At 43.1% G+C, this 27,700-nt stretch overlaps 1 protein-coding gene and 1 pseudogene across 1 annotated transcript in view; one reads left to right on the forward strand and one right to left on the reverse strand.

Moving 5' to 3' along the window:
• Positions 1-27,700, forward strand: part of LOC124606261 (dual oxidase) — a 528,122-nt gene that overhangs the window by 434,063 nt on the left and 66,359 nt on the right. The window contains exons 9-11 of the mRNA XM_047138239.1: positions 337-585; positions 13,482-13,683; positions 23,391-23,702. Of these exons, the coding sequence (XP_046994195.1) occupies positions 337-585; positions 13,482-13,683; positions 23,391-23,702 (763 nt within the window). The remainder of the gene's footprint in view (positions 1-336; positions 586-13,481; positions 13,684-23,390; positions 23,703-27,700) is intronic.
• On the reverse strand, positions 24,925-25,042 carry LOC124607654 (annotated as a pseudogene).

Genomic DNA, 27,700 nt, shown 5'->3' on the forward strand with positions numbered 1-27,700 from the left:
AGACTCGAACTCGGGACCTTTGCCTTTCGCGGGCAAGTGCTCTACCAAGTGAACTACCCAAGCACGACTCACGCCCCGTCCACGCAGGTACTGGCGGAAGCAAAGCTGTGAGGACGGGGTGTGAGTCGTGCTTGGGTAGCTCACTCGGTAGAGCACTTGCCCGCGAAAGGCAAAGGTCCCGAGTTCGAGTCTCGGTCCGGCACTCAGTTTTAATCTGCCAGGAAGTTTCACATCAGCGCACACTCCGCTGCAGAGTGAAAATCTCATTATGATGCCTAGATTAATTCTGCGAGTGAAACGCAAGCGGACGCTGTGAGACGAGTTCTTGTGCCGCAGGTCGTACTTCAGGCTGCCCCGCATCAAGGAGTGGTCGCACATCAACCGGAAGCTGTTCGCGGCGCGGCCGGACCTGCTGCGCAGACTCGCCTCGGTGTACAACAACCGGCTGGACAACGTGGACCTCTACATCGGAGGCATGCTGGAGTCGGACGACGGCCCGGGCGAGCTGTTCCGCGCCATCATCAGGGAGCAGTTCACCCGCATCCGTGATGCCGACCGCTTCTGGTTCGAAAACGTCGAGAACGGGTTCGTACCTGGCACAAATCGCCTATTTCATACTCCATCACGCCACTAATGACTACTACTCTTCACATGTCTCACTGGGGCCCCCTAGCGCTAACCTGGTGTTTGTGCCTCTGACACGGGTCTGGATGGGGCCGAATTTACTGCATATGATCTCTACCACGACGTTGTACTTTACTCATTTAAGACCATAATGTTGGCATTCTCCGGATTATGTCCTCGGTAGTGACATAATCAAGGACAAGTGAACAGTGGTTTGAGTTTGGCTATTGCTAAATTCGTTGGTAGGAAGGTATCTTGGACCCTCCTCGCCATCCAAATTTCTTTCAAGAAATTAATTGTTATAAAGAATCTGAAGCAGTCAAACGAAGTTCTCATTTGCATAATTGAATCAGGAACTGGAAAAGGGGATAAAGTCACCGTATTTCTGAAATCGAGTTAGTGGTTGTATGGCACTCTGTAACGCAATATACATCATTCTGTGGGAAAAGGACGCAGATCCCGTGCATATATACCGATCAGGCAAAACATTATGACCACTGCGCACCGCGACGTTGGATGCCACCTGGTGACGTTGCGGTCACGTGACGCGGTAACCAAAGTATGTAAGAAGAGCAGACACGGACGGGGATCACCCTAGTGAAGATATGGCATGCAAATGGGAAAATCCATTTAGATAAGTGACTTTGACAAACAGCCGATTATTGTTACGCAAAGCCTGTCAATGAGTATATCGAAAACGGCGAAGCTGGTAGAATGTTCAAGTGCTACTGTCGTGAACTCTACGGAAAGAGGTACAAGGATAGTGAAACTCCGACACGGCGCTAAATGGCTGGACCTTCATGACTCTTCACAGAACGAGAGGTTCGGAGGCTCGTCTGCTCTGCCTGTGCATAGACATCTAATGCCATATACATCCGTAAATCTACCGACAACCTGTCGAATCTCTAACACGCGGGCTCAGAGATCTGTTTCCTTCCAAAGATAGACAAAAGATGGACAAACAAGCTATTAAGTAGGTGGCATCTCTGCCGAAAGAGCACAATGCTGGTGCACACGCAAGTGTTTCGGAGCACACCGTTTGTCGTAAAGTGCTGACCGTGGAGCTCCGCAGCAGACCACCCCTACGTGTTCACATGTTGACCCAACGACATCGTCTGTTACGATTGGAGTGGGCACGGGACCATCGCTATTCGACTGTTGATCAATGGAAACGTGTCGGCTCTTCAGGTGGATAACAGTTTTGCTACACTAGGTCGATGGTCGTCTCTACAAACGCCGTCATCGAGGTGAACAGCGGCTCGAAACGTGCAGCGCGCCACAAACGCAGGCTGGTGGGAGCAGTATTGCGCTATGGGAGACTTTCTCCTGCACTTGCACCGAACTTGTGTTAGTAAACAAAGACCTGATTACAGCTGCGAACCACCTGCATCCCCTAATGCTTGATGTCTTCCTTGACGGCGTTGTTATCTTTCAGCAGTGTAATTATCCCTGCCTCGGAACCAGAACCGTGCTACAGTGGTTCGAGGCGCATTATAGCGAGCTCACGCTGATGTCTCGGAGACCAAGTTTGCCTGATGTACACCCTTTGGAGCCCATATGGGCGCATTCGGGCGCCATCGCCGCTTCGCAAATCAGCCGCCCGTTATTAACGCGAATTACATGACCTGTGCATAAACATCTAATGTAACATTCATCCACAAATCTACCGACAAGTTGTCGGATCTCTGACACGCGGAATCAGAGATCTATTTCCTTCCAAAGATAGACAAAATATGGACAAACAAGCTATTAAGTAGGTGGTCATAATGTTTTGGCTCATTGGTGTACATAAGGCATTCGTCCCGCGTAAAGTCGATGTCGTCTGAAAACAGGTTGCAAGTCTTTCACAGATTACGCAATGTCTATAACTTCAAAAGAGGAAATTCTCGTGAAGGTCAAGCGAAAAGGGATTGTAACGAAGTTTTTTCGTTTATAAAGATCTGTACTGACAGTGAAATACGTAGTAAGGAACAGAGTCTTACACTTGTTTTTAGATACTTGCCCCATACAGAATCGGAATCATTCAGTGGTAAGATTCCTTCTCTCACTTGTAGATATAGGTAGATTCAAATTAATGTCTCATTACTTGCCTGTAAGGGGTCACTCCCACTTCCATCTGACAGACAATTTGGATTAATAAAGAAGATAATCAGGAAATCCGACAGAGTTCACACTTTAAAACAATATGTAGAAATTTTTTTCAGCACGTACTCTAAGATGTATACTGTTACTTCGGTGAACGCAAGTGACATTTCTGACTTCAAAGTCTGCTGGCCTTCCTACTATAACCAGACATGCCTGTCTTTAGAAAGTGTTTCTGAAGATGTACCTAAGGATAGAAAAATCATATTCAGCATCGTATCATTTATATCTTTTGAGTACCATTTAGGAAACCCACGAGCTTGCCAGCAGTCCGAAATATCCAACTGTCTTTGCGACCATCATATCCACAAAGACGTGTACCGATTAATGCAAAGAAACTTGAAGACATTAGGAAAGTAATGAAGTATGTTGCAGAAGCTGTTGCTTTGGAATGGCCAACAACCTCGGAGGACACTGAGTAAAATATTACTACGATATTTAAATAAACTGCACCACATCAAATAATGTTTAAAAAGTCCACCAAACACATTATACTCAACTGAAACCATTTATTTTTCTAATATGCTAGTTAAAATATGATGTCTGAATGATACCTGAAGTTTAATAAATAATTATCGTGTCTTATTCACTGGAAAAAGGCGTAAGTCCACCAAATAAATTGTGGGAGATACTACACTGTTTGCTTGAAAACACTTATCATTTTTATGCAGTCATTCCACAGTCCCCTACCTTTTAAAAAGCATTCCAGGTTAAAACTGTTAACAAATACTAACAAAAACAGTTTTATCTCATTATCGTGAAAGTAGCACCAATTGACTTAACTCATTTTTTTACAACTGCCGATTCAATTTAATTCTAAACTGCAATCTTCCACTGACTATCTTTAAGACAATATTAAATTAGTTAATTTATTAGATTAAGCGTCTCATCAGTGTTTTCGGTACTAATTATAAGTGTTGTTTGCAGTAATATTTACCCCTTACTAATTTAGCTTACGTCTTTCAACATTATATTGAGGAGTATAATACATGTTACCCTCTCATAATAAAAGAGGTCGTTTGATACCATCTTATGTAATTTTTAATGCATGTAATTTTATTTACTTTTTTATCCCCTCATTGTAATACTTAAATCAGGAACCCCATTGTACACAGCCACTTGTAATTTGTACCAACAACATTGATGACAGCTTTGTATTAATCTATTTCATGACATTTTGAGATGGCCAGTGTCCGAAACTGTCCAGGAAATGAATAAATTATTTTGTGGTCAAGACCGACTTACAATTAATTTACGAAGGCTATTGTTTTAACCTCCGATCGGTCGCGGAATAAAAACCTCAGAGAAAACTCTGTGATGCTCTGCACAGAAATGTTGCATATTGTCTCTGGTATGCCCGTCCATGGCGTCATAAGCACTTCTCAGTTCTGAGTGCACCGTGAGCACTTAATGTCTCCAGCCAAGTGTGAAGTGGCTGCTGAAAGGTTTCGCCTGATTTCATGCAGCTCACACAACGTAGCTGTTATGCGTTTCCTTCTTCATGACAATTCTCGACCGCACACTGCAAGCGCGACGAAGACGATCCTGCGCCGTTTTCGACGGGAAGTGTATGATCACCCACCAAACAGCCCGGGCATGGTGCCCTGAGATTTTCATCTCTTCGTTCACTTGAACAGTATAAGCCGCACCCCGTAGTATTAATTGATTTAATGCTGATTTCTCTTGCTATAGACTGGCTAGTAGGAAAATTAGGCATGAGACAGATACAAGTAACCAGTTTTGGAGGGCGAACAAGGAACATGCGCCGGTAAGTAATGTTCTGACAGTGAGCCTACAGGGCATGCCCTATGTGTCCTCCCACAATGTCCTACGATTTATTCCCTTCCAAGATATTCTAACAATAACGCAGAGGTTGTAATATGCGAACACTTTTGTTAGGCACAGTTAATTTATTCCACTTTTAATTCAAGTAACGCGTCCCTATTTATTCTGATTGCATTCACACAACAATTACAGTCACTCATCTGTCACGAGCTTGTATGAGTTTACCGTTACCGATTCTTTGTTGTACGATCGTCACTTAATTATATAACAACTCCCCCGGTACGAAGATAATCCTAAAATTTAAAATTCTCACTTTGCCCACTCACATACACGTTCTACTCGTTTGATGGCTGTGAGACGATTCTCTATATTCTTTCCACAGAATGCTTCATTCTTTTTGCGCGATTGTGGAAGCGCGGTCAACCGAGATCTGTTCTGCTGCCATGCCCCGGCACTAATGACTCACATCTTCGCGCCAAACCATCTCCTAGTGCCATCACCAAGCGAAAAAAGTGGTCCAACTAAAACATTCATATTTCTTTACCTACTACACGAATATGTAATAAGAATGGGGGGTTCCCATTTTAAAAAATCGCGTTGATATCCGTTTGACCTCTGGCAGCGCCATCTAGCGGGTCAACCATAGCGCCATCTGGTTTCCCCCTTCAAGCTAGACGAGTTTCGTTCTTTGTAGTTTTTTCGTTTGACTCTTATTTCGTGAGATATTTGGCCCGGTCATGATCAATGGACCACCCTGTATAAGCAGAGAGTAGATTATTGGGGAATCATCGAACATACATGTCGCAAATTGGAAAATCCACTGACGTAAGAGACTTTGACAAAGGGCAGATTGTTATGGCCCAACACCTGGAAACAAGCAATCGCGTACGGTGAACCTGATCGGAAGTTCGATTGCACCTGTGGAAAGTGGTTCAAGGACGGTGAAACGAGTAGGCGACAAGGAGTTGGGCATCCTCACCTCATCGTAGGACATGGATGTCTGAAGCTTCCCCCTCTCTAAAGCTGGATATGCGGAGAACTGTGGCACATCTGACAACAGTTTACAATGCTGGTGCAGCACAAGTGCTTCGGATACACCGTCCAGTGCACCAGTGCACATTGTGGAACACGTGGTTCTGCAGCAAACGAATCCTACGTGTTCCCATGTTGGCCCAACGACACCGTTGGAATTAGATCATCGAAATTTCACCGTGGATTGATTGAAACGTATCGCCTTGTCGGATGAATAACGTTTCTTGCTATACAAGGTCTGTGGTTGTGTCAGAAACGACGTCATTCAGGCGAACGTCTGTCCGAGACATGACACAAACGCACGACGGTGAGGACAGTGTTATGCCGTGGGGGACAGTCGTCTGGAATTCCAAGGGACCTGTGGTAATCTAATAAAATTCGACAGTTTTTGACTACGTGAAAATTTCTGCGACCCAGTTACATCCCTTCGTACTTGATACCTTCCCAGATGGCAATGGAATCTAGCGCCACGTTTATCCTGGAACATACCAAGGACTTCTCGCATCTATGCCACTCATAATCGGTACTATATTGTATTCCAGAGTTAACCCTATTAAGGAGACGGCCATAATGTTTTGCCTCATCAGTGTATTTCGAACGCCTTATTCTCCTACCTCAATACATAAATATTACAGTGGCTGCATATTTGACATGGCGTCATTTCTCGTTCAGAACTGATACTTTCATATTACTGCGGATCAGAATATAATTCAGCAGGAATTGTGGTTTGTAAGCCGCTTAGCTTCGTTTCACTCGATAGCGCCCACTGTTTCTTTAAATTTCCAGTTTCTGTCTTCAGCTATCATCTACAGTTCCCTCTAGTACCATGGAGGATATACTCTGATGCCTCAACACATGTTTAAGCATCCTGTCCATTCTTCTTGTCAGTGTTTTCCATTTGTTCCTTTCTTCGTCTATTCTGCGGAGAACCTCGTCACTTCTTATCAGTCCACCTCACTTTCAACATTCCAGTGTAGCACAACATCTCGAACGCCTCGATTCTCTTCTGTTCCCGTTTTACCACTATCTATCATTCACTATCAAACAAGTCTGTGCTCCAAACGTACATTCCCAAATTAAGGCCTACGTTTGATACCAGTAGATTTCTCTAGGCCAGGAACGCCCTCTCTGCCTGTGCTAGTCTGCTTCTTATATCCTCCCTACTTCGTCCGTCATGGGTTATTTTGCTTGCGAGGTAGCAGAATTGCTTAATTTCGTCCTCTTCGTGACCACCAACTTTCACGTTAAGTTTCTCACTATTTGCATTTCTGCTGATTCTCATTACTTTTGTCTTTCTCCGGTTTAGTCTAAATCCATATTCTGTACTCATCAGATTGTTCACTCCATTCAACAGACCCTGTAATTCTTCTTCACTTTCACTGAGGATAGCAATGCCATCAGTGTATCTTATCAATGACATCCTTTAACCCCGAATTTTAATCCTGCTCTTCACCTTTCTTTTATTTCTGTCATTACTTCTTCGAGGTATAGATTGAACAGTAGCGGCGAAACACTACATCCCTGTCTCACACCATTTTTAATCCGAGCAGTTCGTTCTTGGTCTTCCATTCTTATTGTTCTCTTATATATGGTACATATTTTACATATTGCATATCATGTGTCTTTCCTTGTACCTTACTCCTACTTTTCTCAGAATTTCTAACAACTTGCACCATTTCACTTTGTCAAACGCTTTTTCTACATGCACAAATTGTAGGAACGAATCTTTTCTTCAATCTTACTTTCATTAACAAGAGCAAAGTCGAAACTGCTTCTCTGGTAGCCTTACTTTTCCTATAGCCAAACTGATCGTCATCTAAAAGATCTTCAGTTTTCTTTTCCATTCTTCTGTATATTATTATTGTCAGCACCATGGATGCATAAGAAGTTAACCCAACTATGTGATAGTTTTCGCACCCATCTGCCTTTGCTATCTTCAGAACTGTGTACATGGTATTTTTTCCGAAAATCTGTAGGTACATCGCCAGTCTCGTAGATTCTACACACTAACTTGAACAGCAGCTTGGTTGCCATTTCCCACAATTCAGTTGGAATGTTATTTCTCCTTTGTCTTCCCTCCCAAGGCTTTTTTATGTTCTGACTCTAGTACAGGATCCCCTATGTCTCATCTATCGACTCCAGTTTCTCATGTCAGGCAGTCAGACAAGTCTTCCTCCTCGTAGATGCCTTCAGTGTACTCTCCTCTCTCCATCTATCTTCTTTTTACTCTGACTTCAGTAATAGCATTATCATTGCACTCTTAATGTTACCACCCTTAGTTTGAATTGTATCCAAGGTTATTTTCACTTTTCGCCTTGCTGAGTTGAGAACTTCCGACGATCAGTTATTTTTCGATTTCTTCACATCTTCCTTGCAGTATTTCGCCTTGGCTGCCCTGCACTTCCTGTTTATTTCATTCCTAAGTCATTCATATTGCTGTATTCCTTTCTTGCCCTGATCATTATTATACTTCCTCCATGCGTCGGTCAGATGAAGCATTTCTTTTCTTACCCAAGGTTCCTTCGGAGTTACCTTCCTTGTATCTATGTCTGACCGTACCACATCTGTGACTGCCATTTTTAATTATATCACTCCTCTTCAAGTTACCTGCCTACTGTTATTATTCTTATCACAATATCCACATCCTTAGCGCACTTCAAACGCGTCTCATCAATCCTCAGTACTTCAGTATCAGTTCCTTCCACACTGTATCTTCTGCGCGATTCTCTTAAACTTATGTCAACTCTTCATCATTACTAAATTATGATCCGGGTCTATATCTACTCCTGGGTAGTCCTTACAGTACTATGTCTGGTTTGAGAATCTCTGTCTGAGCATGATGTAATCCAGTTGCGATCTTCCAGTGTCTATGGGTTTTTCCCAAATATACCTCCTCCTCTATGATCATTGAACAGCATATTAGCTCTTACCATCTAAAATTTATTGCAGAACTCATTTTGTCTTTCTTCTCTCTCATCCTACTGTCTAGACCATATTCTCCAGTAACCCTCTTTTCTATTCCTTCCCCTACGACCACCTTCTAATCCCCCATGATTATATTCATCTCCATTTAGGTGCTGAAATACTAGTTCAACATCATCATTTACTTTCTCTATCTCTTCATCTTCAGCTTGCCACTATATCTACTAGGGCTATTCGGAAAGTAAGGTCCGATCGGGGGCAAAATGGAAACCGTACTGAAAATCCGATAAAACTTTGCACATATGGATTGGGCGGCGTTTCCAATATTCCCGACGATTTTATCACATCACTGTTTACAGTTCTGAACGCACAGCGAACACGTAAAGATATGTAGGAAATAGCGTCTCTCGCCAAGCATGAGGGCCTGGCAAGAGAGAGCGCTTGATGTCATGCAGCAGCCCACATAATATAACTTCATGCATTTCCTTCGTCATGACAACTCTCGGCCGGACTCCACAGGGGCAATGAAAATGCTGCTACAGCATGTTTTGTAAATTTGTGGTAAGATCTTAAGGGACCAAACTGCTGAGGTCATCGGCCCCTAAGCTTACGCACTATTTAATCTAACTTCAACTAACTTACGCTAAGAACAGCACACACACACCCATGCCCCAGCGAGGAGTCGAACCTCCGACGGGGCGGAACCGCACGGACCGTGACAAGGCGCCATAGACCGCGCGGCTACCCCGCACGGCGCTCCTGCAGCGTTCTCGATGGGAAGTGTCTGATGACCCACAATACAGGCCGTAATTGGCTCCCTCTTAGTTTCATCTCTGCTCACATGAACCGCTGGCACAGATAACGAGCCATAGACCAGCACAGAGAACTGGTGGAAAGCACAGGCGGCTTCCTTCTATGACGACTGTATTGGAAATTTGGTACAACGGTACGACAAATTTCTAAGTCGTAGCAGAGACTATATAGAAATGTAGCTGATAGGTGTAGCTGACTGTTCCAAATAAAACATTTTTGATTTTCACTGTGGTTTCCATTTCGCGACCAATCGGAAATTACTTTCCAAATAGTGCTTGTAAATTGAGCTTTTGTATTTCCCTTTTCAGAATTTCTAACTTTCCTACTACGTTAACATTTCTGGCATTCCATGTACCAGGTCGTAGAATGTTACCTTTCCGTTGATTATTCCATCCTTTTCTCATTGTCATCTCTCCCTAGGCAGTCCCCTCCCGAATGAGAGTCTAATTAGGAATCTTTTGCCAATGGAGACATCATCATGGCACTTTTTCAATTGCAGATCATTTGTCCTGAGGATACACATTATTTATCTTTAAAGTAGTAATTTCCATTGCCTTACGCATTCTCATGCCGTTGATCATTGATGATTCTTCCGAGCTTTGTGGCTGTTTCCCACCCCAAGGGCAAGAGAGTGCCCTGAACACCTGTCCGCTCCTCTTTGAAAAGGCCGTTGGAGGAACTAGAGTGATTTCTTATGCCGGACTTCACCCGCTATTGCTAATGACTTTTATTCATAATTTAAGCAACGGGTTCGAAGAATCTGAGAGTGGCTCTATGAGCCCTCCGCCTAACACTTAAGAATGTATTGTAATCACGTAGAGATGTGCCTTTAGCGAGAAGATCCACTTGCAATCCGTTACACGCTCACGTTTGGTGCCGAAAGGGTAGCCTATCTAGCAGGCGTTCGCTCTATCGAAGGCCTGTAGCGCCATTGGATGACATTTCTGAAACAGCGCTCATCCTCAGTTAGTTTTTGAAAACACCACCTACGATCACATGAAGTTTGTCAGTTCATTATGTACTGGTGAGGAAAGCGCCCTCTTGCTGCTCCTGCGCTTCCTAAAAGACGCCAGTTGGATCTGTTGTGATTAACTGGCCTGCCATTCCCACACCTATGACTTAACAAACCACTGTATGGCACCCGACGATGGAGCTAAAATTCACCGAAAGTAGTCATCCAATGAAATATCATTCACAACTGAAGTGGATTTACAATGGAACCCTTTGTTCTGTGAGTAATCCTTACCATAAATTGTGGCAGACTACACATAATTGTGCTGAGACAACCATGGAAGATGAAATTGCCAATGGCAAGAGCCCTAAAAGGATATAAAGTTGACTAATGAGGTTTGAAATAAGTAAAATATAGTACTGAGGTGCTGAAGCCGTTGAATATCGGTAACGTATCATAGACCCACTCTGAGACTATTTTTCAACAGTTCACTCTCAAACAGTACGTGCTAAAAGTGGACACATAAATCTTGCGGCGCGAGCTCTGCTTGCTGTTATTTCACCACGATGCCGTATCTCCCTCTGTAGGAGGAAGTCAGCACAATATTTTCGTAGTTTGGAGGGGAAATTTGGTGGTAAGTTTCGTGAAAAGACCTCGCCGCAACGAAAACGGTCTTCTTTTTTTTTTTAATGACTGTCCCCCGACAAGCTTTCATATTCATTTTACCCTCTCTCCTGTATTGCGATAACGCAAAACGAATTGCCATTCTTTGAACTTTTTCGATGTACTCCGTCAATCTTATCTCGTAAAGATCCCATAGCGCGCAGCGATTTCCTAGAAGAGGATGCACAAGCGTAACGTATGCGGTCTCTTTAGTAGATCTGCTCCACCTTCTGCCAAAAAAGCGCTGTCTTTGGTTCGCCTTCCCCACAAAACGCAAAATTTACTATGTGATGGTTCACTTTACGTTGTTCACAATTGTATTCCCTATGTATTTAGTTGAATACCTGACAGTATTCAAGAAGATAAATGTTGCTGAATTCGTCCACGCCCTGCTCGCAGACCATTTGCCGTCTACATCTGCATTCCGCAAGCCACTTTCGGCGTGTGGTGGGGGGTACTTTGTGCACCCTTTCCTGTTCCAGTCGCGAATAGATAGCGGGAAGAGAGTTGCCAGTAAGCCTCTGTGTGGGCTCGAATCTCTCTTTATCTTCATGGTATTTTCGAGAGATCCACGAAGAAGAAAGCAGTATGTTTGTTAACTCTTCTGTTAACGTGTGCTCTTTGAACTTTAACAATAGTCTGTATCGTGATGCAGAACGATTTTCTTGTAGCATCTGCCACAGCAATTGCTCGATCATCTCTGTGACTCTTTCGTGCTTACTAAATGAATCTGTAACGAAACGCACTACTATATGTTGTGGCCTAGCCTCTGTAACATCGTTGGATGGCGTTTCCCGGGCAAGACTTCCTATCCTCTGTATAGCCCCCCCCCCCCCCCCAGGCATCCTCTACAACCTCTCGAAATTTGACAGTGTCGTTTTGTTACGCTCAGTATGCTTTCTACTACCTCTTCATTTTGTTCTTTATCCATACCCTTCGTTTTTAACATTCGTTTGTAGAACTGCTTTTCAGATTGCAGTTCATAGGGAGTCATGATTTCTTCACATCTCAGGATCAACTGATCTCTTCCTTTATTTGAGTTTTTTCACAAATTTCTTTTTCCCCCGGTTCAGTTCAGCATCTACTCTGGAGTTATTGGATCTATCCATCTAATTTTTAATATTTTACTATAGCACCACAATTCGAAATCTTCTGTTCTCTTCTTGTCTCAAGAGTTTTTCGTCCACATTTCACGTTTGTAAAACACCTCTGAAAAGATTTCCTAACACTTAATTTTATATTCAATGTTAACAAATTTTCCTTTTATTACTATTGCCAGTCCGCATTTTGTATCCTCTCTACTTCGGCCATTCTCAGTTATTTTGATGCATAAATAGCAAAACTCATTGACTGCTACTGTTGCCTCACTTCCCTATTTAATCCTACCAGCATTCCATTACCCGTGTTTTGCTGTTGTTGTTATTGTTGTTGTTCATTTTCAGTTCTCCTTGCGAGGGACTGTGCATTCCGTTCAATTGGTCTTCCAAGTCCTTTGTGTGGACATCGGCAAACCTCAAAATTTTTATTTCTTGTCCTTCAACTTTAAATCCTACTCCATATTTTCTTTGGATTCCCTTACTGCTTGCTCAATGTACAGATTGAACAACAGTGGGAGCAGCCTGCAACCCTCGCTCCCTTCTCAACCACCGCTTTCCTTTCACGCCCTTCGCTTCTTATAACTGCTATCTGGTTTCTGTACAAGTTGCAAATAACCCGTCGCTCCCTGCATTTTACCCCTTCTATCTTCAGGACTTCGAAGAGTGTTTTCCAGTCAACATTGTCAAAAGCTTTGTCTAGGTCTACAAATCCCTTTCCTCAGACTATCTTCAAAGATAAGTCTTCGGGTCTTATGGCCTCGCATGTCCCTACATTTCTCTGGAACCCAAACTGATCTTCTCCGAGGTCTGCTGCTACAAATTTCTCCATTCTTCCGTATATGGTGCGTGTCAGTATCTTGCAACCATGACTTATTGAACTGACGGTTCGGTAATATTCACATCTGTCAGTACCTGCTTTCGTTGCAGTTAGAATAATTACATTCTTTTTGAAGTCTGAGGCTATTTCGCCTGTCTCATATATCTTACATACAAGTTGGAATAGTTTTATCATGGCTGGCTCTTTCTTTCCATATGTAACAGACTAGGAAAAGGACATGGGCGGAAATAGTTGCAATACATGTGTGATTCACTTATTGACTTTTTTCTGTTTAGTTTTAAGTCTCGGATTAACATCAACAAGCCCACGACCACCCAAGCATTATAAGGCGAAATTAAACGAAATACCTCTACATTTATATAAAACCGCTATTAAAAATTTCACGACAAGAGTGCCAATAAAGCTGTGAAGGTCATTTACCGTGTTTGTTGCTCACTACATAATTCTCAAATGTCTACATTAAAAATCAGTAAATATTACCATGCTTTGCTACAGAATGCCCTGTTCCGTTTAAGATTCACATCTTGCGCTCTTATTGTAACAATCATTTGTACTGGACACGAGTTAGTCGCTGTGTCGTGGTTGTAATGCTATCGTGCTGGTGGCGGTGCAGCATTTTCAGCGAGGAGGAGATCGCGGAGATCCGTCGCGTGCGGCTGTACGACGTGATCGTGAACAGCACCGACGTGGGGCCCGACGACATCCAGCGGAACGTCTTCTTCTGGACGGCCAGCGACCCCTGCCCGCAGCCCGTGCAGCTCAACGCCAGCCTGCTCGAGCCCTGCAAGTACCTCAAGGGACACGACTACTTCGAGGTGTGCCACAGACTACATTTTTTTTTTTTTTTTGTCATCAGTCTACTGACTGGTTTGATGCGGCCCGCCACGAATTCCTTTCCTGTGCTAACCTCTTCATGTCAGAGTAAATGGAAATGGCTCTGAGCACTATGGGACTCAACTGCTGAGGTCATTAGTCCCCTAGAACTTAGAACTAGTTAAACCTAACTAACCTAAGGACATCACAAACATCCATGCCCGAGGCAGGAATCGAACCTGCGACCGTAGCGGTCTTGCGGTTCCAGACTGCAGCGCCTTTAACCGCACGGCCACTTCGGCCGGCATGTCAGAGTAGCAATTATTTGCTTGACGTATTCCAATCTCTGTCTTCCTCTACAGTTTTTGCCCTCTACAGCTCCCTCTAGTACCATGGAAGTCATTCCGTCATGTCTTAGCAGATGTCCTATCATCCTGTCCCTTCTCCTCATCAGTGTTTTCCACATATTACTTTCCTCTCCGATTCTGCGTAGAACCTCCTCATTCCTTACCTTATCAGTCCACCTAATTTTCAACATTCTTCTATAGCACCACATCTCAAATGCTTCGATTCTCTTCTGTTCCGGTTTTCCCACAGTCCATGTTTCACTACCATACAATGCTGTCCTCCAGACGTACATCCTCAGAAATTTCTTCCTCAAATTAAGGCCGGTATTTGATGTTAGTAGACTTCTCTTGGCCAGAAATGCCTTTTTTGCCATAGCGAGTCTGCTTTTCATGTCCTCCTTGCTCCGTCCGTCATTGGTTATTTTACTGCCTAGGTAGCAGAATTCCTTAACTTCATTGACTTCGTGACCATCAATCCTGATGTTAAGTTTCTCGCTGTTCTCATTTCTACTACTTCTCATTACCTTCGTCTTTCTCTGATTTACTCTCAAACCATACTGTGTACTCATTAGACTGTTCATTCCGTTCAGCAGATCATTTAATTCTTCTTCACTTTCACTCAGGATAGCAATGTCATCAGCGAATCGTATCATTGATACCCTTTCACCTTGTATTTTAATTCCACTCCTGAACCTTTCTTTTATTTCCATCATTGCTTCCTCGATGTACAGATTGAAGAGTAGGGGCGAAAGGCTACAGCCTTGTCTTACACCCTTCTTAATACGAGCACTTTGTTCTTGATCGTCCACTCTTATTATTCCCTCTTGGTTGTTGTACATATTGTATATGACCCGTCTCTCCCTATAGCTTACCCCTACTTTTTTCAGAATCTCGAACAGCTTGCACCATTTTATATTGTCGAACGCTTTTTCCAGGTCGACAAGTCCTATGAAAGTGTCTTGATTTTTCTTTAGCCTTGCTTCCATTATTAGCCGTAACGTCAGAATTGCCTCTCTCGTCCCTTTACTTTTCCTAAAGCCAAACTGATCGTCACCTAGTGCATTCTCAATTTTCTTTTCCATTCTTCTGTATATTATTCTTGTAAGCAGCTTCGATACATGAGCTGTTAAGCTGATTGTGCGATAATTCTCGCACTTGTCAGCTCTTGCCATCTTCGGAATTGTGTGGATGATGCTTTTCCGAAAGTCAGATGGTATGTCGCCAGACTCATATATTCTACACACCAACGTGAATAGTCGTTTTGTTGCCACTTCCCCCAATGATTTTAGAAATTCTGACGGAATGTTATCTATCCCTTCTGCCTTATCTGACCGTAAGTCCTCCAAAGCTCTTTTAAATTCCGATTCTAATACTGGGTCCCCTATCTCTTCTAAATCGACTCCTGTTTGTTCTTCTATCACATCAGACAAATCTTCACCCTCATAGAGGCTTTCAATGTATTCTTTCCACCTATCTGCTCTCTCCTCTGCATTTAACAGTGGAATTCCCGTTACACTCTTAATGTTACCACCGTTGCTTTTAGTGTCACCAAAGCTTGTTTTGACTTTCCTGTATGCTGAGTCTGTCCTTCCGCCAATCATATCTTTTTCGATGTCTTCACATTTTTCCTGCAGCCATTTTGTCTTAGCTTCCCTGCACTTCCTATTTATTTCATTCCTCAGCGACTTGTATTTCTGTATTCCTGATTTTCCCGGAACGTGTTTGTACTTCCTCCTTTCATCAATCAACCGAAGTATTTCTTCTGTTACCCATGGTTTCTTCGCAGCTACCTTCTTTGTACCTATGTTTTCCTTCCCAACTTCTGTGATGGCCCTTTTTAGAGACGTCTATTCCTCTTCAACTGTACTACCTACTGCGCTATTCCTTATTTTTGTATCTATAGCGTTAGAGAACTTTAAACGTATCTCGTCATTCCTTAGTACTTCCGTATCCCACTTCTTTGCGTTTTGATTCTTCCTGACTAATGTCTTGAACTTCAGCCTACTCTTCATCACTACTATATTGTGATCTGAGTCTATATCTGCTCCTGGGTACGCCTTACAATCCAGTATCTGATTTCGGAATCTCTGTCTGACCATGATGTAATCTAATTGAAATCTTCCCGTATCTCCCGGCCTTTTCCAAGTATACATCCTCCTCTTGTGATTCTTGAACAGGGTATTCGCTATTACTAGCTGAAACTTGTTACAGAACTCAATTAGTCTTTTTCCTCTTTCATTCCTTGTCCCAACCCCATATTCTCCTGTAACCTTTTGTTCTACTCCTTCCCCTACAACTGCATTCCAGTCGCCCATGACTATTAGATTTTCGTCCCCCTTTACATTCTGCATTACCCTTTCAATATCCTCATACATTTTCTCTATCTGTTCACCTTCAGCTTGCGACGTCGGCGTGTATACCTGAACTATCGTTGTCGGTGTTGGTCTGCTGTCGATTCTGATTAGAACAACCCGGTCACTGAACTGTTCACAGTAACACACCCTCTGCAATCCTACACCTGTTATACCATTTTCTGCTGCTGTTGATATTACCCGATACTCATCTGACCAGAAATCCTTGTCTTCCTTCCACTTCAATTCACTGACCCCTACTATATCTAGATTGAGCCTTTGCATTTCCCTTTTCAGATTTTCTAGTTTCCCTACCACGTTCAAGCTTCTGACATTCCACGCCCCGACTCGTAGAACGTTATCCTTTCGTTGATTATTCAATCTTTTTCTCATGGTAACCTCCCGTTGGCAGTCCCCTCCCGGAGATCCGAATGGGGGACTATTCCGGAATCTTTTGCCAATGGAGAGATCATCATGATACTTCTTCAATTACAGGCCACATGTCCTGTGGATACACGTTACGTGTCTTTAATGCAGTGGTTTCCATTGCCTTCTGCATCCTCATGTCGTTGATCATTGCTGATTCTTCCGCCTTTAGGGGCAATTTCCCACCCCTAGGACAAGAGAGTGCCCTGAACCTCTATCCGCTCCTCCGCCCTCTTTGACAAGGCCGTTGGCAGAATGAGGCTGACTTCTTATGTCGGAAGTCTTCGGCCGCCAATTCTGATTATTTATCAAAATTTAGGCAGTGGCGGGGATCGAACCCAGGACCGAAGACGTTTTGATTATGAATCAAAGCTTAAAATGTAGACGCTATCTACATTATAAGGCATGACCAAAAAGTTTCCATATGAGGGCATCACAGCAGCTTACATTCAACTCAGTGTGACACCGATGCCGGTATACAAAAAATGACCTGTAGGCGAGGGGTTAGTGTGGCCTTCCAAGGAAACTTTTTCGTCAACCCTTATACTAAACGGCTAACCCAGCTCACGACACCCAGTACTGTTTGCAGGCTGCCTCTCACCCTGCTTACACAGGCAACAAAAATTTGATTTTCAATTATTTGTTTGATTATTGACCGACTCTAAAAATTGAAAATGCAGTCATAATCTACTTTTTAAGCGTTATAGTCTTATGTTTAAGGTTTTAACAGGAAGATAAGTATTACAGTTAGAAACTGCGTTTCTCTCAGCGCACAAATACCCATATTATATTCAACCAGTATTTGACAATGGCAGTACTTACTTTCAAACCTTAACGAAACATTTTCCCGCTGAAAGCTCTCACAAAATAAGGAAAGAAAAAATGTTTATCCCTTACTACATTTTTGTTGTTCATGCAATTAAACTGCCACATCAGGCATGGCGTTTTAATTTACGCTCTAAGACAAGAAAACGACACATTACGGAGGAATTATCCGAATGGCACGAAAATCGGTAGATGTGATGCACATGTACAGACAAACAAACGATTACAATTTCAGAATAATTGGATGACTTATTCAAGAGAAAGACCATCACAAATTGAGCAAGTTAATAATGCATTTATCCATCTCTGGTGCTTATGCAAGGCATTGTGGCCCTTATGCAAGCACTTATTCGGCTTGACATCGACTGATAGAGTCGTTGTATGCCGTTGAGATATCGTACCCAATTCTGTACACTTGCCGCTTTACGAGGCGTGTTTTTTAAGTTAAGTACCGTTTTGAAATTAAAAAAAGACGTGCTAAGATATCTCAATCATTTTATTTTTACATGAAAACCTGTACCTTAATCCACTTTTCTACATAATTTCCGTCAATATTGAGGCACTTGTCATAACATTGTACCAGTTTTTGAATACCCTCCTCATAGAAGTCTGCCGCCTGACTTGTTAACCACTGCATCACCACTGTTTTGACTTCGTCATCGTCCTGAAGACGCTGACCGCCCAGGAGTTTCTTTAAGTGCAAGTCACTGGGCGCAAGATCGGGGCTGTACGGAGGATGATCTAGAGTTTCCCATCGAAAAGGCGTGATGAGATCTTTGGTCTGATTCGCCACATGCGGACGGGCATTGTCTTGCAGCAAAATGATGCCCTTGCTCAACTTCCATGGACTGTTTGCTTTGATTCTGGAGAGACGTAGGCCACCCATGTTTCATCGCCCGTAACAATTTGGCTTAAGAAATCATCACCGCCGTTGTGGTACCGCTCAAGGAAAGTCAATGCACTGTCTAAAGGTTTGGTTTTGTGCAGATCCGTCAACATTTTCGGTACCCAACGTGCGCACAATTTGCGGTAATTCAAGTGCTCGGTCACAATGCCATACAAAACACTACGAGGAACATTAGGAAAGTCATTCCGCAAGGAGGAAATCGTAGAGCGTCTGTTTTCTCTCACCTTATTGTCCACTTCCTGCACCAAACATTCATTAACAACCGAAGGACGCCCACTCTGTTGTTCATCATGCGCATTTGTGCGGCCATCTTTAAATGCTCTCACCCACTTTCTTACCATTCCATCACTCATAATGTTTTCTCCGTAAACTGGACAGATCTCACGATGAGTATCGATTGCTTTTAGGCCTTTAGCACTAAGAAATGTTATATCAGCCCGTACTTCTCAGTCGGCGGGACTCACGATTATCGGAGGGATCTTAAACACTCAGTACACAACGTAAACAAGGAAGAATCAGACTGTAATGGCGTCAATGCGTAAAGTACAGGCTTTCATGTAAAAATAAAATTATTGAAATATCTTAGCACGTCTTTTTCTTAATTTCAAAACGGTACTTACGTAAAAAAACACCCTCTTACGTCTTCAAAATCCCGGAATAGTTGGAAGTACTGCCCATAATTCTTCAAACGTTCTCAACTATGGAGACATCTGGCGACCCCTCTGGCCAAGGTAGGGTTTGGCAAGCTCGAAGACAAGCAATAGAAATTCTCGTCGTTGCGGTCAGGCATTATCTTGCTGAAATGGAATCCCAGGATGGCTTGCCGTGAAGGGTAACAAAACGGGCGCAGAATATGGTCGACGTACTGTTGTGCTGTAAGGGTGCCGCGGATGACATTGAAAGGGGTCCTGCTATGAAAATAAATGGCAGCCCTCACCAACACAGTGGCTGTCGGGCCGTATGGCGGGCAACAGTCCGGCTGGTATCCTACCGCTGTCCGGAGCGTCGGGACACGAATTCGGCCTGGAATCTCATTGACTGGAGTGGAACTGTCTTGAGTGATGAGTCCCGCTTCGTACTGAGCCCCGATGACCAGCGAGGACATGTCAGGAGACGCTGTCAGGAGGACATCCAACAATTCTATGACGCCAACTGCTTACGTAAGGGTCACAGGTGGACCAACGCGTTGTTGACTTGCTCATTTTGTGAAGCTCTTTTTCTTGAATAAATCATCCAGTTTTTCTGTAGATGTACAACACATCTAACGATTTCCGTCCCATTCGGATAACTCCTTCGTGGTGCACCTGGTTTTTTTTTTTTTCTTAGTGTGTAGTACTTCTCTACTACTTACTCGATTCGCAACACGTTTTGTGGGCAGTATCCGCATATACCACTGAATGTGCCTGCAAAACTACATCATTGTCGACTTATAGTTCAAGAAATATGATGTTATAAACTTTGAGCCACGAGAATAATTAGCTTTTCCTTAACATAGAGCGCAAATTACTCAAACTATACTCACCCAGCGCGTGATAATGAGACCACTAAGATACTTGCAACAAACTTTAAACACAGTTTCAAACCTTATCTAAACTTTTTCTCGCTTACTTGCTTAACGTCATAGATTTCACACATTAACTCATTTGTAATCAGAAATTAGAAGCTACTTTATACATTGTATTTCGATTCTGTTCAGTGATATCAACGACACCTATCCACTAGATCCGTTTCTTAATAAGCATGTCGTCAGTGAAGGCTGTACCTCGCTTCCGTGTTTCCTTTTTAGTCAGTCAGATTGGACTAGTTTATTTCCAAAAAGCATGAGTTTGTAACATACCATGAGATTATTCAGTATATCTGCAGATGTACGGGCTGTCCCGCCTAAGGCCTGCAAGAACTATGTTAATTTTGGCATGATGGATTGCGTCTTGAAAAAAAAAACCAAGATGAACGTAAACGAAAGTTAAACAGTGGTAAAGGAATATTGTCCAAATAAATCAGGCGTATCTGTGGGAATTAGGAAATGACACACTAAAAGTAGTAGACGAGTGTTGCTATTTCAGCAGAAAATATATGGTGGACAAAGTAGAGACGATGTAAATTACAGACTGGCAAAAGCAAGAGAAGTGTTTCTGAAAATAGTAAATTTACTAACATCGAATATAAATTTAGTATTTAGGTAGGCTATTGCCAAGGTATTCGTCTGAAGTGTTGCCTTGAACAGAAGTGAAAAGTGGATGACAGACAGTTCAAACGAGAAGAGAATTGACTCCTTTGAAATGTAGTGCTACGGAAAGATGCTGAAGATTATATGGGCAGAGAGAGAAACTAATGCGGAGATACTAAATCGAACTGAGCAAATATAATCAAGGGAAAACTTGACTAAAAGAAGGTATCGGTTGATAGGACATGTCGCGGGGTGTCGAGAAATCGTCAGTTTGATAATGGTGGGGCGTGTGCGATGTCTTGTAGAGGGAGTCCGAAGCTTGAATACGGTAAGTGGGTTGGAATGGATGTAGGTTGAAGTGGTTATGCAGAGATAAAGAGGCTTGCGCGGTATAAGCCACAAAAACAACCAGCAAGAAAATATTTCAGACAAAGATTGTTTGCTTCCAAGAGCTCTAAGCTACCGAAAATTATTTCAACGACATATTCTAAAAATATAACGGCTGCAAGTACATCTCCTTGTATTTTTTAGAATGCATCATTCAAGTGATTTTCAGCAGCCAGGTAATCTTTGTCTGAACCATTTTCGAGTAACGTCGTAATTAAGCGACTCTTGCAGATACCAGAATTACGTGGGGCATCGTTTACGTCTGGAGTTGTACGATTCTACCAGCAGGCCAAACAATGACCTAAGTACAACAAAGCCCCTTTTGTACTCTGCCAGGAGACGATAGCGTGGTCTCACACAAGTGTACGGCAACTCCACAGAGTCCACTCGTCGTCTATCCCATCCTGTCTGGTAACAACACCAAACAGGAACAACACTAATGCCATCTGGTGACCGTTCTACCTGTCTCTGAGAAGTGCAACTCTAAATCATTTACATATCCGCCAGTGGAGCGTATTTGTACAAAGTTAATTTGACATCTGACCATGTCTTCTGGATGCTTCATTTTTTTTCAGGATGTGTATATCCCACGTGCATTATTTGATGAAAAATAACATCGAAACCTTTAATTACAAAAACAGTTATGTTGTCTACGCAAGCGGTAGTCATCAAGGACCTCAAACGAAAAATACGCTAGAAATGAATCATCGGAATGTGCTGAATCTGTACTTCGACTCTCGTGCAATACTTGTTACACATTAACTAACAGCCCCTCCTTGTTTATCATGTTGCTTCTTCATAATACACCGATTATGCTTTTCAATAATAGATCATTCGTGGTGATCTGATGCAAAGATTTTAATAGTAATAACGATAAAAAAGTAAGCTCAGGCTTCAGTTAAGGCGCTTTTATTGTATTTATTTCTTCGCTCCATACTATTGACATGTAAACTTCTGCCAAGCGATTTTTATCGAAGATAACCAAACATATTCTTTTAATGCGAATAAAGTACAAATTTTAAATTTTTAAGAGAAGGGTTCTTTTGAGTATGTTGGCGAGATGAGTTTCCTGGTGGTTTACACTAAAACAAATTAATAGTCTATTTATATCGTCTGAGAAAAGTGAAGATCATGGCTGTTTATTTTATTCAAAAGGCCTGCAAGGGGCAGTCAAATGAAAACCGAACTCCCGTCACAACGGAACCACAGTGCGGTTCCATTCAAACGTTGTCCCCACACGAGTTAAGACATTTGTCCACTGGGAGACGAGGCGATCAGTCCCTGTTTCGTGGGACGCGATCGGCCGCTGACGAATCCACAACCGCACTCTTGCACTTCCTCGTCCGACTGAAACTGACGTCCACTCATGCCTCTCTTCAGGTCGCAAAAGATGTAAAAATGACGCAGTAAAGCATCCGAGCTGCACAGAGGATATTCCGGCGTTTTGACTTTATGGCGTGTCGTTGTTTGTGCGAAATGTCTTCAAAGCGCTACACATTGATTGTGGTTCGACGATCGAAGGACTAGGCGAGCAGAAGGACCTTGCCGTCTAAGAATTTCATCATCGTGGTCTTGTTGGAACATGAATGATTAGCTCTGGATTTGTTTGGCGGGGAAGTTTCCACAGTTTGCTTTGCCCTTTGCTCTCGGACTGTTGGAATACTGTCGGACGGCATCATCTAGTTGCACGTTAACGCCCTCCCAACACCGCTAATGGGGCGAAAGCTCCACTTCAGCGATTTGGTTGGGAAACAGTGCAACATCCTTCGTGCAGCTCAAGTCTTTCATCATGTGATTTTCACATCTTTGGCGACCTGAAGAAAGACGTGTTCGGATGTCGGTTTCAGTCGATCGAGGAAGTGCAAGAGTGGGTGCAGTTGTGGATCGCTCAGCGGCCGACCGCGTTCTATGAAACAGAAATTTATCGTATCATCTCGCAGTGGGCATATTGACTTAACGCATGTGGTGATTACTTTTGAAGGAACCGTTCCAGGGTCCCACTGAGTCGAATGTTCGGCATTATTTGACCACCCCCTCAAATGTGGTCGATTAATTTGTATTTGGAGTTCTGACGTTATGCGACGAGTTCAGATGTAAGAGGGTACGTAGAGATAGTTTGGATCTTAAGTCAGTGTTATTAGAATGAAGTCAGGGTATGAGGAACAGGGAGATGCAGGGATAGATGTAGTGGTCTGCCAATAGCCAATTTTCGTTTGGAGAAGACAATAGTGTATTAACACTGTCTTTGAAATTTTATTGGAGGTTGTAGCCAGCGCTTAACTTTCAACCTGTTCCGCAGGGCAGTGAGGTCCCGTACATCTACGCGTGCCTGTTCCTGGGCTTCGTGCCCATCTTGTGCGCTGGCTGCGGCTATGGGGTGATCAAGCTCCAGAACAGGAGGAGGCGGCGTCTGCGCATGCGCCAGGAGGAGCTGAAGCAGCGCTGCGTGGACAAGATGGCGGTCCGCGAGTGGCTGCACGCCAACCACCGCCGTCTGGTGAAGGTGCGCTTCGGCCCAGAGGCAGCCATGCACACAGTCGACAGGAAGGGCGAAAAGCTGCGCACCGTGTGCTTCAAGGGCTACGATGCGCTCACCGTCGAGGAATCGCAGGTAAGATACATCTCTGTGGACAGGCACTTAATGCACGATGTAAATGTCTTTTCTGGGCTTCAGAAATTTGATATTTGTGCGCTTTTGTAGCTCTAATATAGTTTCAAACTCCAAATTCCCCGTCAACCTCTATACAACAAGTCATTCCTTTGTCCTCATTCCTTCAGTTTACAAGAGCCATTTCACAAAATGTATGTAGTGTCTGTTGGCATCGCTGACTGACTGACTGATCAACTGACTGGCTGACTAAAGTGCCTCTTGGAGGTCTTCTTAGTTTAGCTGTTGCTAAGTTACATGGGGAGACGTATGAAAGTTGGGCACTTCAGACAATAAAAAAAACAGCTAAGAGATACTTCTGTATGGACGATACTTTCGTTCCCTATGGTGATGACGAGTGGAATGTCTTCTGGGTACATATGAATATCATAAAGGCAAATATTCAACTTTCTAAAGAGAGAGCAATGGGCAGCTTATTGCAGGATGTATATATAGTCAAACATGTGGCACAACTCTTGGCCATAAGATGTACAGAAAACCAAAAATACAGACAGAGACCTCTGTAAAGAATCTTACCATCATCCAAAAAAATTGATTAATTAAAACAGCTGTGTAGGAGAAATAAGGTAAGTGAGCAAGAGGAGGTGAATCATCTACAGTCATCATTTACCAAAAACTGTGGAGAAATATCGAATGTCAAATCCAGAAGGAATATTGTTCATCCTTGAAACTATTAGACGTATAACGTCTAACAACAGCCAGAGTGTATAAAAATCCATGAAGTTCTGTCCAATTATATAGGCCTCTTGGCCTACTGGAACCGCAAAAAGAAGTAAGCTTACATTCGTGAAAGGGCACAGTAGTCGCACTAGAACGCTGTAGATGGTGTGAAACTAATACCAAGAAGTCATGTGGCCCTTAACTGCTGACGCAACTCTTGAGAGTGAATTAGTGTGTATTGTCAGAAGGTTGTACAGAGTCAGCAGTATCTGATGGGTTGACGTAGAGACATGACACAAAAAAAGCACTCTGTCTTCAGGCCACGAGTGGCCGACCGGGACTATTCGATCGCCATGTCATTCTCAGTGGAGGATGCGGATAGGAGGGGCGTGGGGTCAGCACACCGCTCTCCCGGTCGTTATGATGGTATTCTTGACTGAAGCCGCTACTATTCGGTCGAGTAGCTCCTCAATTGGCATCACGAGGCTGAGTGCACCCCGAAAAATGGCAACAGCGCATGGCGACCTGGATGGTCACCCACCCAAGTGCCGACCACGCCCGACAGCGCTTAACTTCGGTGATCTCACGGGAACCGGTGTATCCACTGCAGCAAGGCCGTTGGCCAGAGACATGAAACGGCAGCAGAAATTAGCTGTCGCATTTGGGTGTGTCCTTTACCTCATTATGAACGAAATCACGGGTGGTGAAAGATGGATTCACAGTTTTTATCCCAAAAACGAGAGCCTCAACGGAAATCGTCCACAAAGGATCACTGATGCCAACAAATTCAAGACTATGCCGTCAGTAGGCAAAGTCATGCCCACAGCGTTCTAGGATATTCAAGGTGTGGTGCGTTTGGAATTCATGCAAGGTACTGCAAGGCCCTCAGAAAACAGAAATCACGAATTCGAAGAGTTCGTTTATACGTGGAGCAACCTCTCCCTTAGCATGGCAGTGACAGAACAAAAACGAGCACTACGACATCTGTAACAATCTGACGCCTTGAGTTCACTGTCATCGATCAAGCTCCATACAGTCGCGATTTGGCCACATCCGACTTTCATCTCTGTCCAGAACTTAAAGAACACCTTGGAGCACTTCATTTTGATAGTGATGAAGCGGTACAAGCAGAGGTGAGGTTACGCCTTCCTCGACAAAGTCGAACATTCTACAGTGACTGTATCGTCAAACTGGTCTCTGGTTGGAAAAAATGTATTCACTGCCAGGTTGCTATTTTGAGAAGCAGGAGGGCATGCTGAAAAGAAATTCCTCCGAATTTTTTATGTGATAACTCTTACCACCTTTTAAATTTTAAATAATACAAACTTTATTAACATTCTACATGTTTATTGTTCACCTCTATATATTTATTTCTGAACGTAGTCACCCTGGCGACGAACACATTTCTTCCAAGGGGAGACCAATTTCTTGATACAGTCACTGTAGAATATCTGGCTTTGTTGATGGAGCGACAACCCCACTTCGGCTTGCACAGCTTCATCTCTATCAAACTGAAGTCCTCGATGGTATTCTTTCAGTTTCGGAAACAGATGAAAATCGGATGGGGTCAGATCGGGACTGTATGGGGGATGATTGACGAGAGTAAACCCAAGGCGTTGGACTGTCGCAAATGCCGCAGCGCTCATGTATCGTCTGGCTCTGTAATGCTGAAGGAGAGGGTGCTCCACGTGTGGACGAACTCTTTGAATTCGAAAGTCGATTACAGCACACTGTTTCTCATGCACTGACATAGTTACGTTAAACACCGCCACGTTACACGCTACAAATGTATAGACGTGAAGAATAAAGATGTAGAACGTTAATAAAGTTTGTTTTCACAAGCTGCGACATTGTCGCGAATAAAACAGTGACCCGTATATGCAATAAGTTTCCTTTACTTTACGTCTACGGTCACAAACTTTTTGTTAACAGATTACCGGTTTCGGTCTATAATGACCATCATCAGATCTGCAGCAAAAAATATGAAAAATAAAACATAAATACACTCGCAGATTGTCTACAGCTTAAAAACAATACATAGACCATAATGAAAATTACTACTGACAATATATGCATGTGTGCGCTTTAAGTATGAAGAGGCGTACCTGTTTCATAAAAACAAAGTCCTAATGTACTGCAGCCATAGTGGCATCGTCAAATGTTAAATGCAGAATCAGCACAAGCATCGTCAAATATATATAAATAACATCATATGCACGAGTCATGTTGTCAGTACCACTACAGTTCAAAACAAGCTGCCGTGCAGTAGCCACAAGACGTTTGTGTTGTAAGTTCACCAGACAAGCGCACACATGCATATATTGTCAGTAGTACTTTTCATTATGGTCTATGTACTGTTATTAAGCTGTAGACAATGTGCGAGTGTATTTATGTTTTTTTCCCCATGTTTTGCTGCAGATATGGTGATGGTCATTATAGCCCGAAACCGGTAATCTGTTAACAAAACGTTTGTGACCATAGACGTAAAGTAAAGGAAACTTAAAGTTTGTTATATTTAAGAAGTTCTCTCTTTCAAATTCTGAAGGTGGCAGGGGTAAAATACAGGGAGCGAAAGGCTATTTACAATTTGTATAGAAACCAGATCGCAGTTGTAAGGGTCGATGGGCATGAAAGGGAAGCAGTGGTTGGGAAGGGAGTGAGACAGGGTTGTAGCCTATCCCCGATGTTATTCAATCTCTATATTGAGCAAGCAGTAAAGGAAACAAAAGAAAAATTCGGAGTAGGAATTAAAATCCATGGAGAAGAAATAAAAACTTTGAGGTTCGTCGATGACATTGTAATTCTGTCAGAGACAGCAAAGGATCTGGAAGAGCAGCTCAAAGGAATGAACAGTGTCTTGAAAGGAGGATATAACATGAATATCAACAAAAGCAAAACGAGTATAATGGAATGTAGTAGAATTAAATCGGGTCGGTCGATGTGGCCGAGCGGTTCTAGGCGCTGCAGTCCGGAACCGCGCGACTGCTACGGTCGCAGGTTCGAATCCTGTCTCGGGCATGGATGTGTATGATGTCCTTAGCTTATTTAGATTTAAGTAGTTCTAAGTTCTGGGGACTGATGACCTCAGATGTTAAGTCCCATAGTGCTCAGAGCCAATTAAATCGGGTGATACTGCGGGAATTAGATTAGGAAATGACACGCTTAAAGTAGTAAATGAGTTTTGCTATTTGGGGAGCAAAACAAAAGATTACGGTCGAAGTAGAGAGGATATAAAATGTAGACTGGCAATGGCAAGGAAAGCGTTTCTGATGAAGAGAGAT

Source organism: Schistocerca americana, chromosome 3 (assembly GCF_021461395.2).
Source record: "Schistocerca americana isolate TAMUIC-IGC-003095 chromosome 3, iqSchAmer2.1, whole genome shotgun sequence".
NCBI lineage: Eukaryota > Metazoa > Arthropoda > Insecta > Orthoptera > Acrididae > Schistocerca > Schistocerca americana.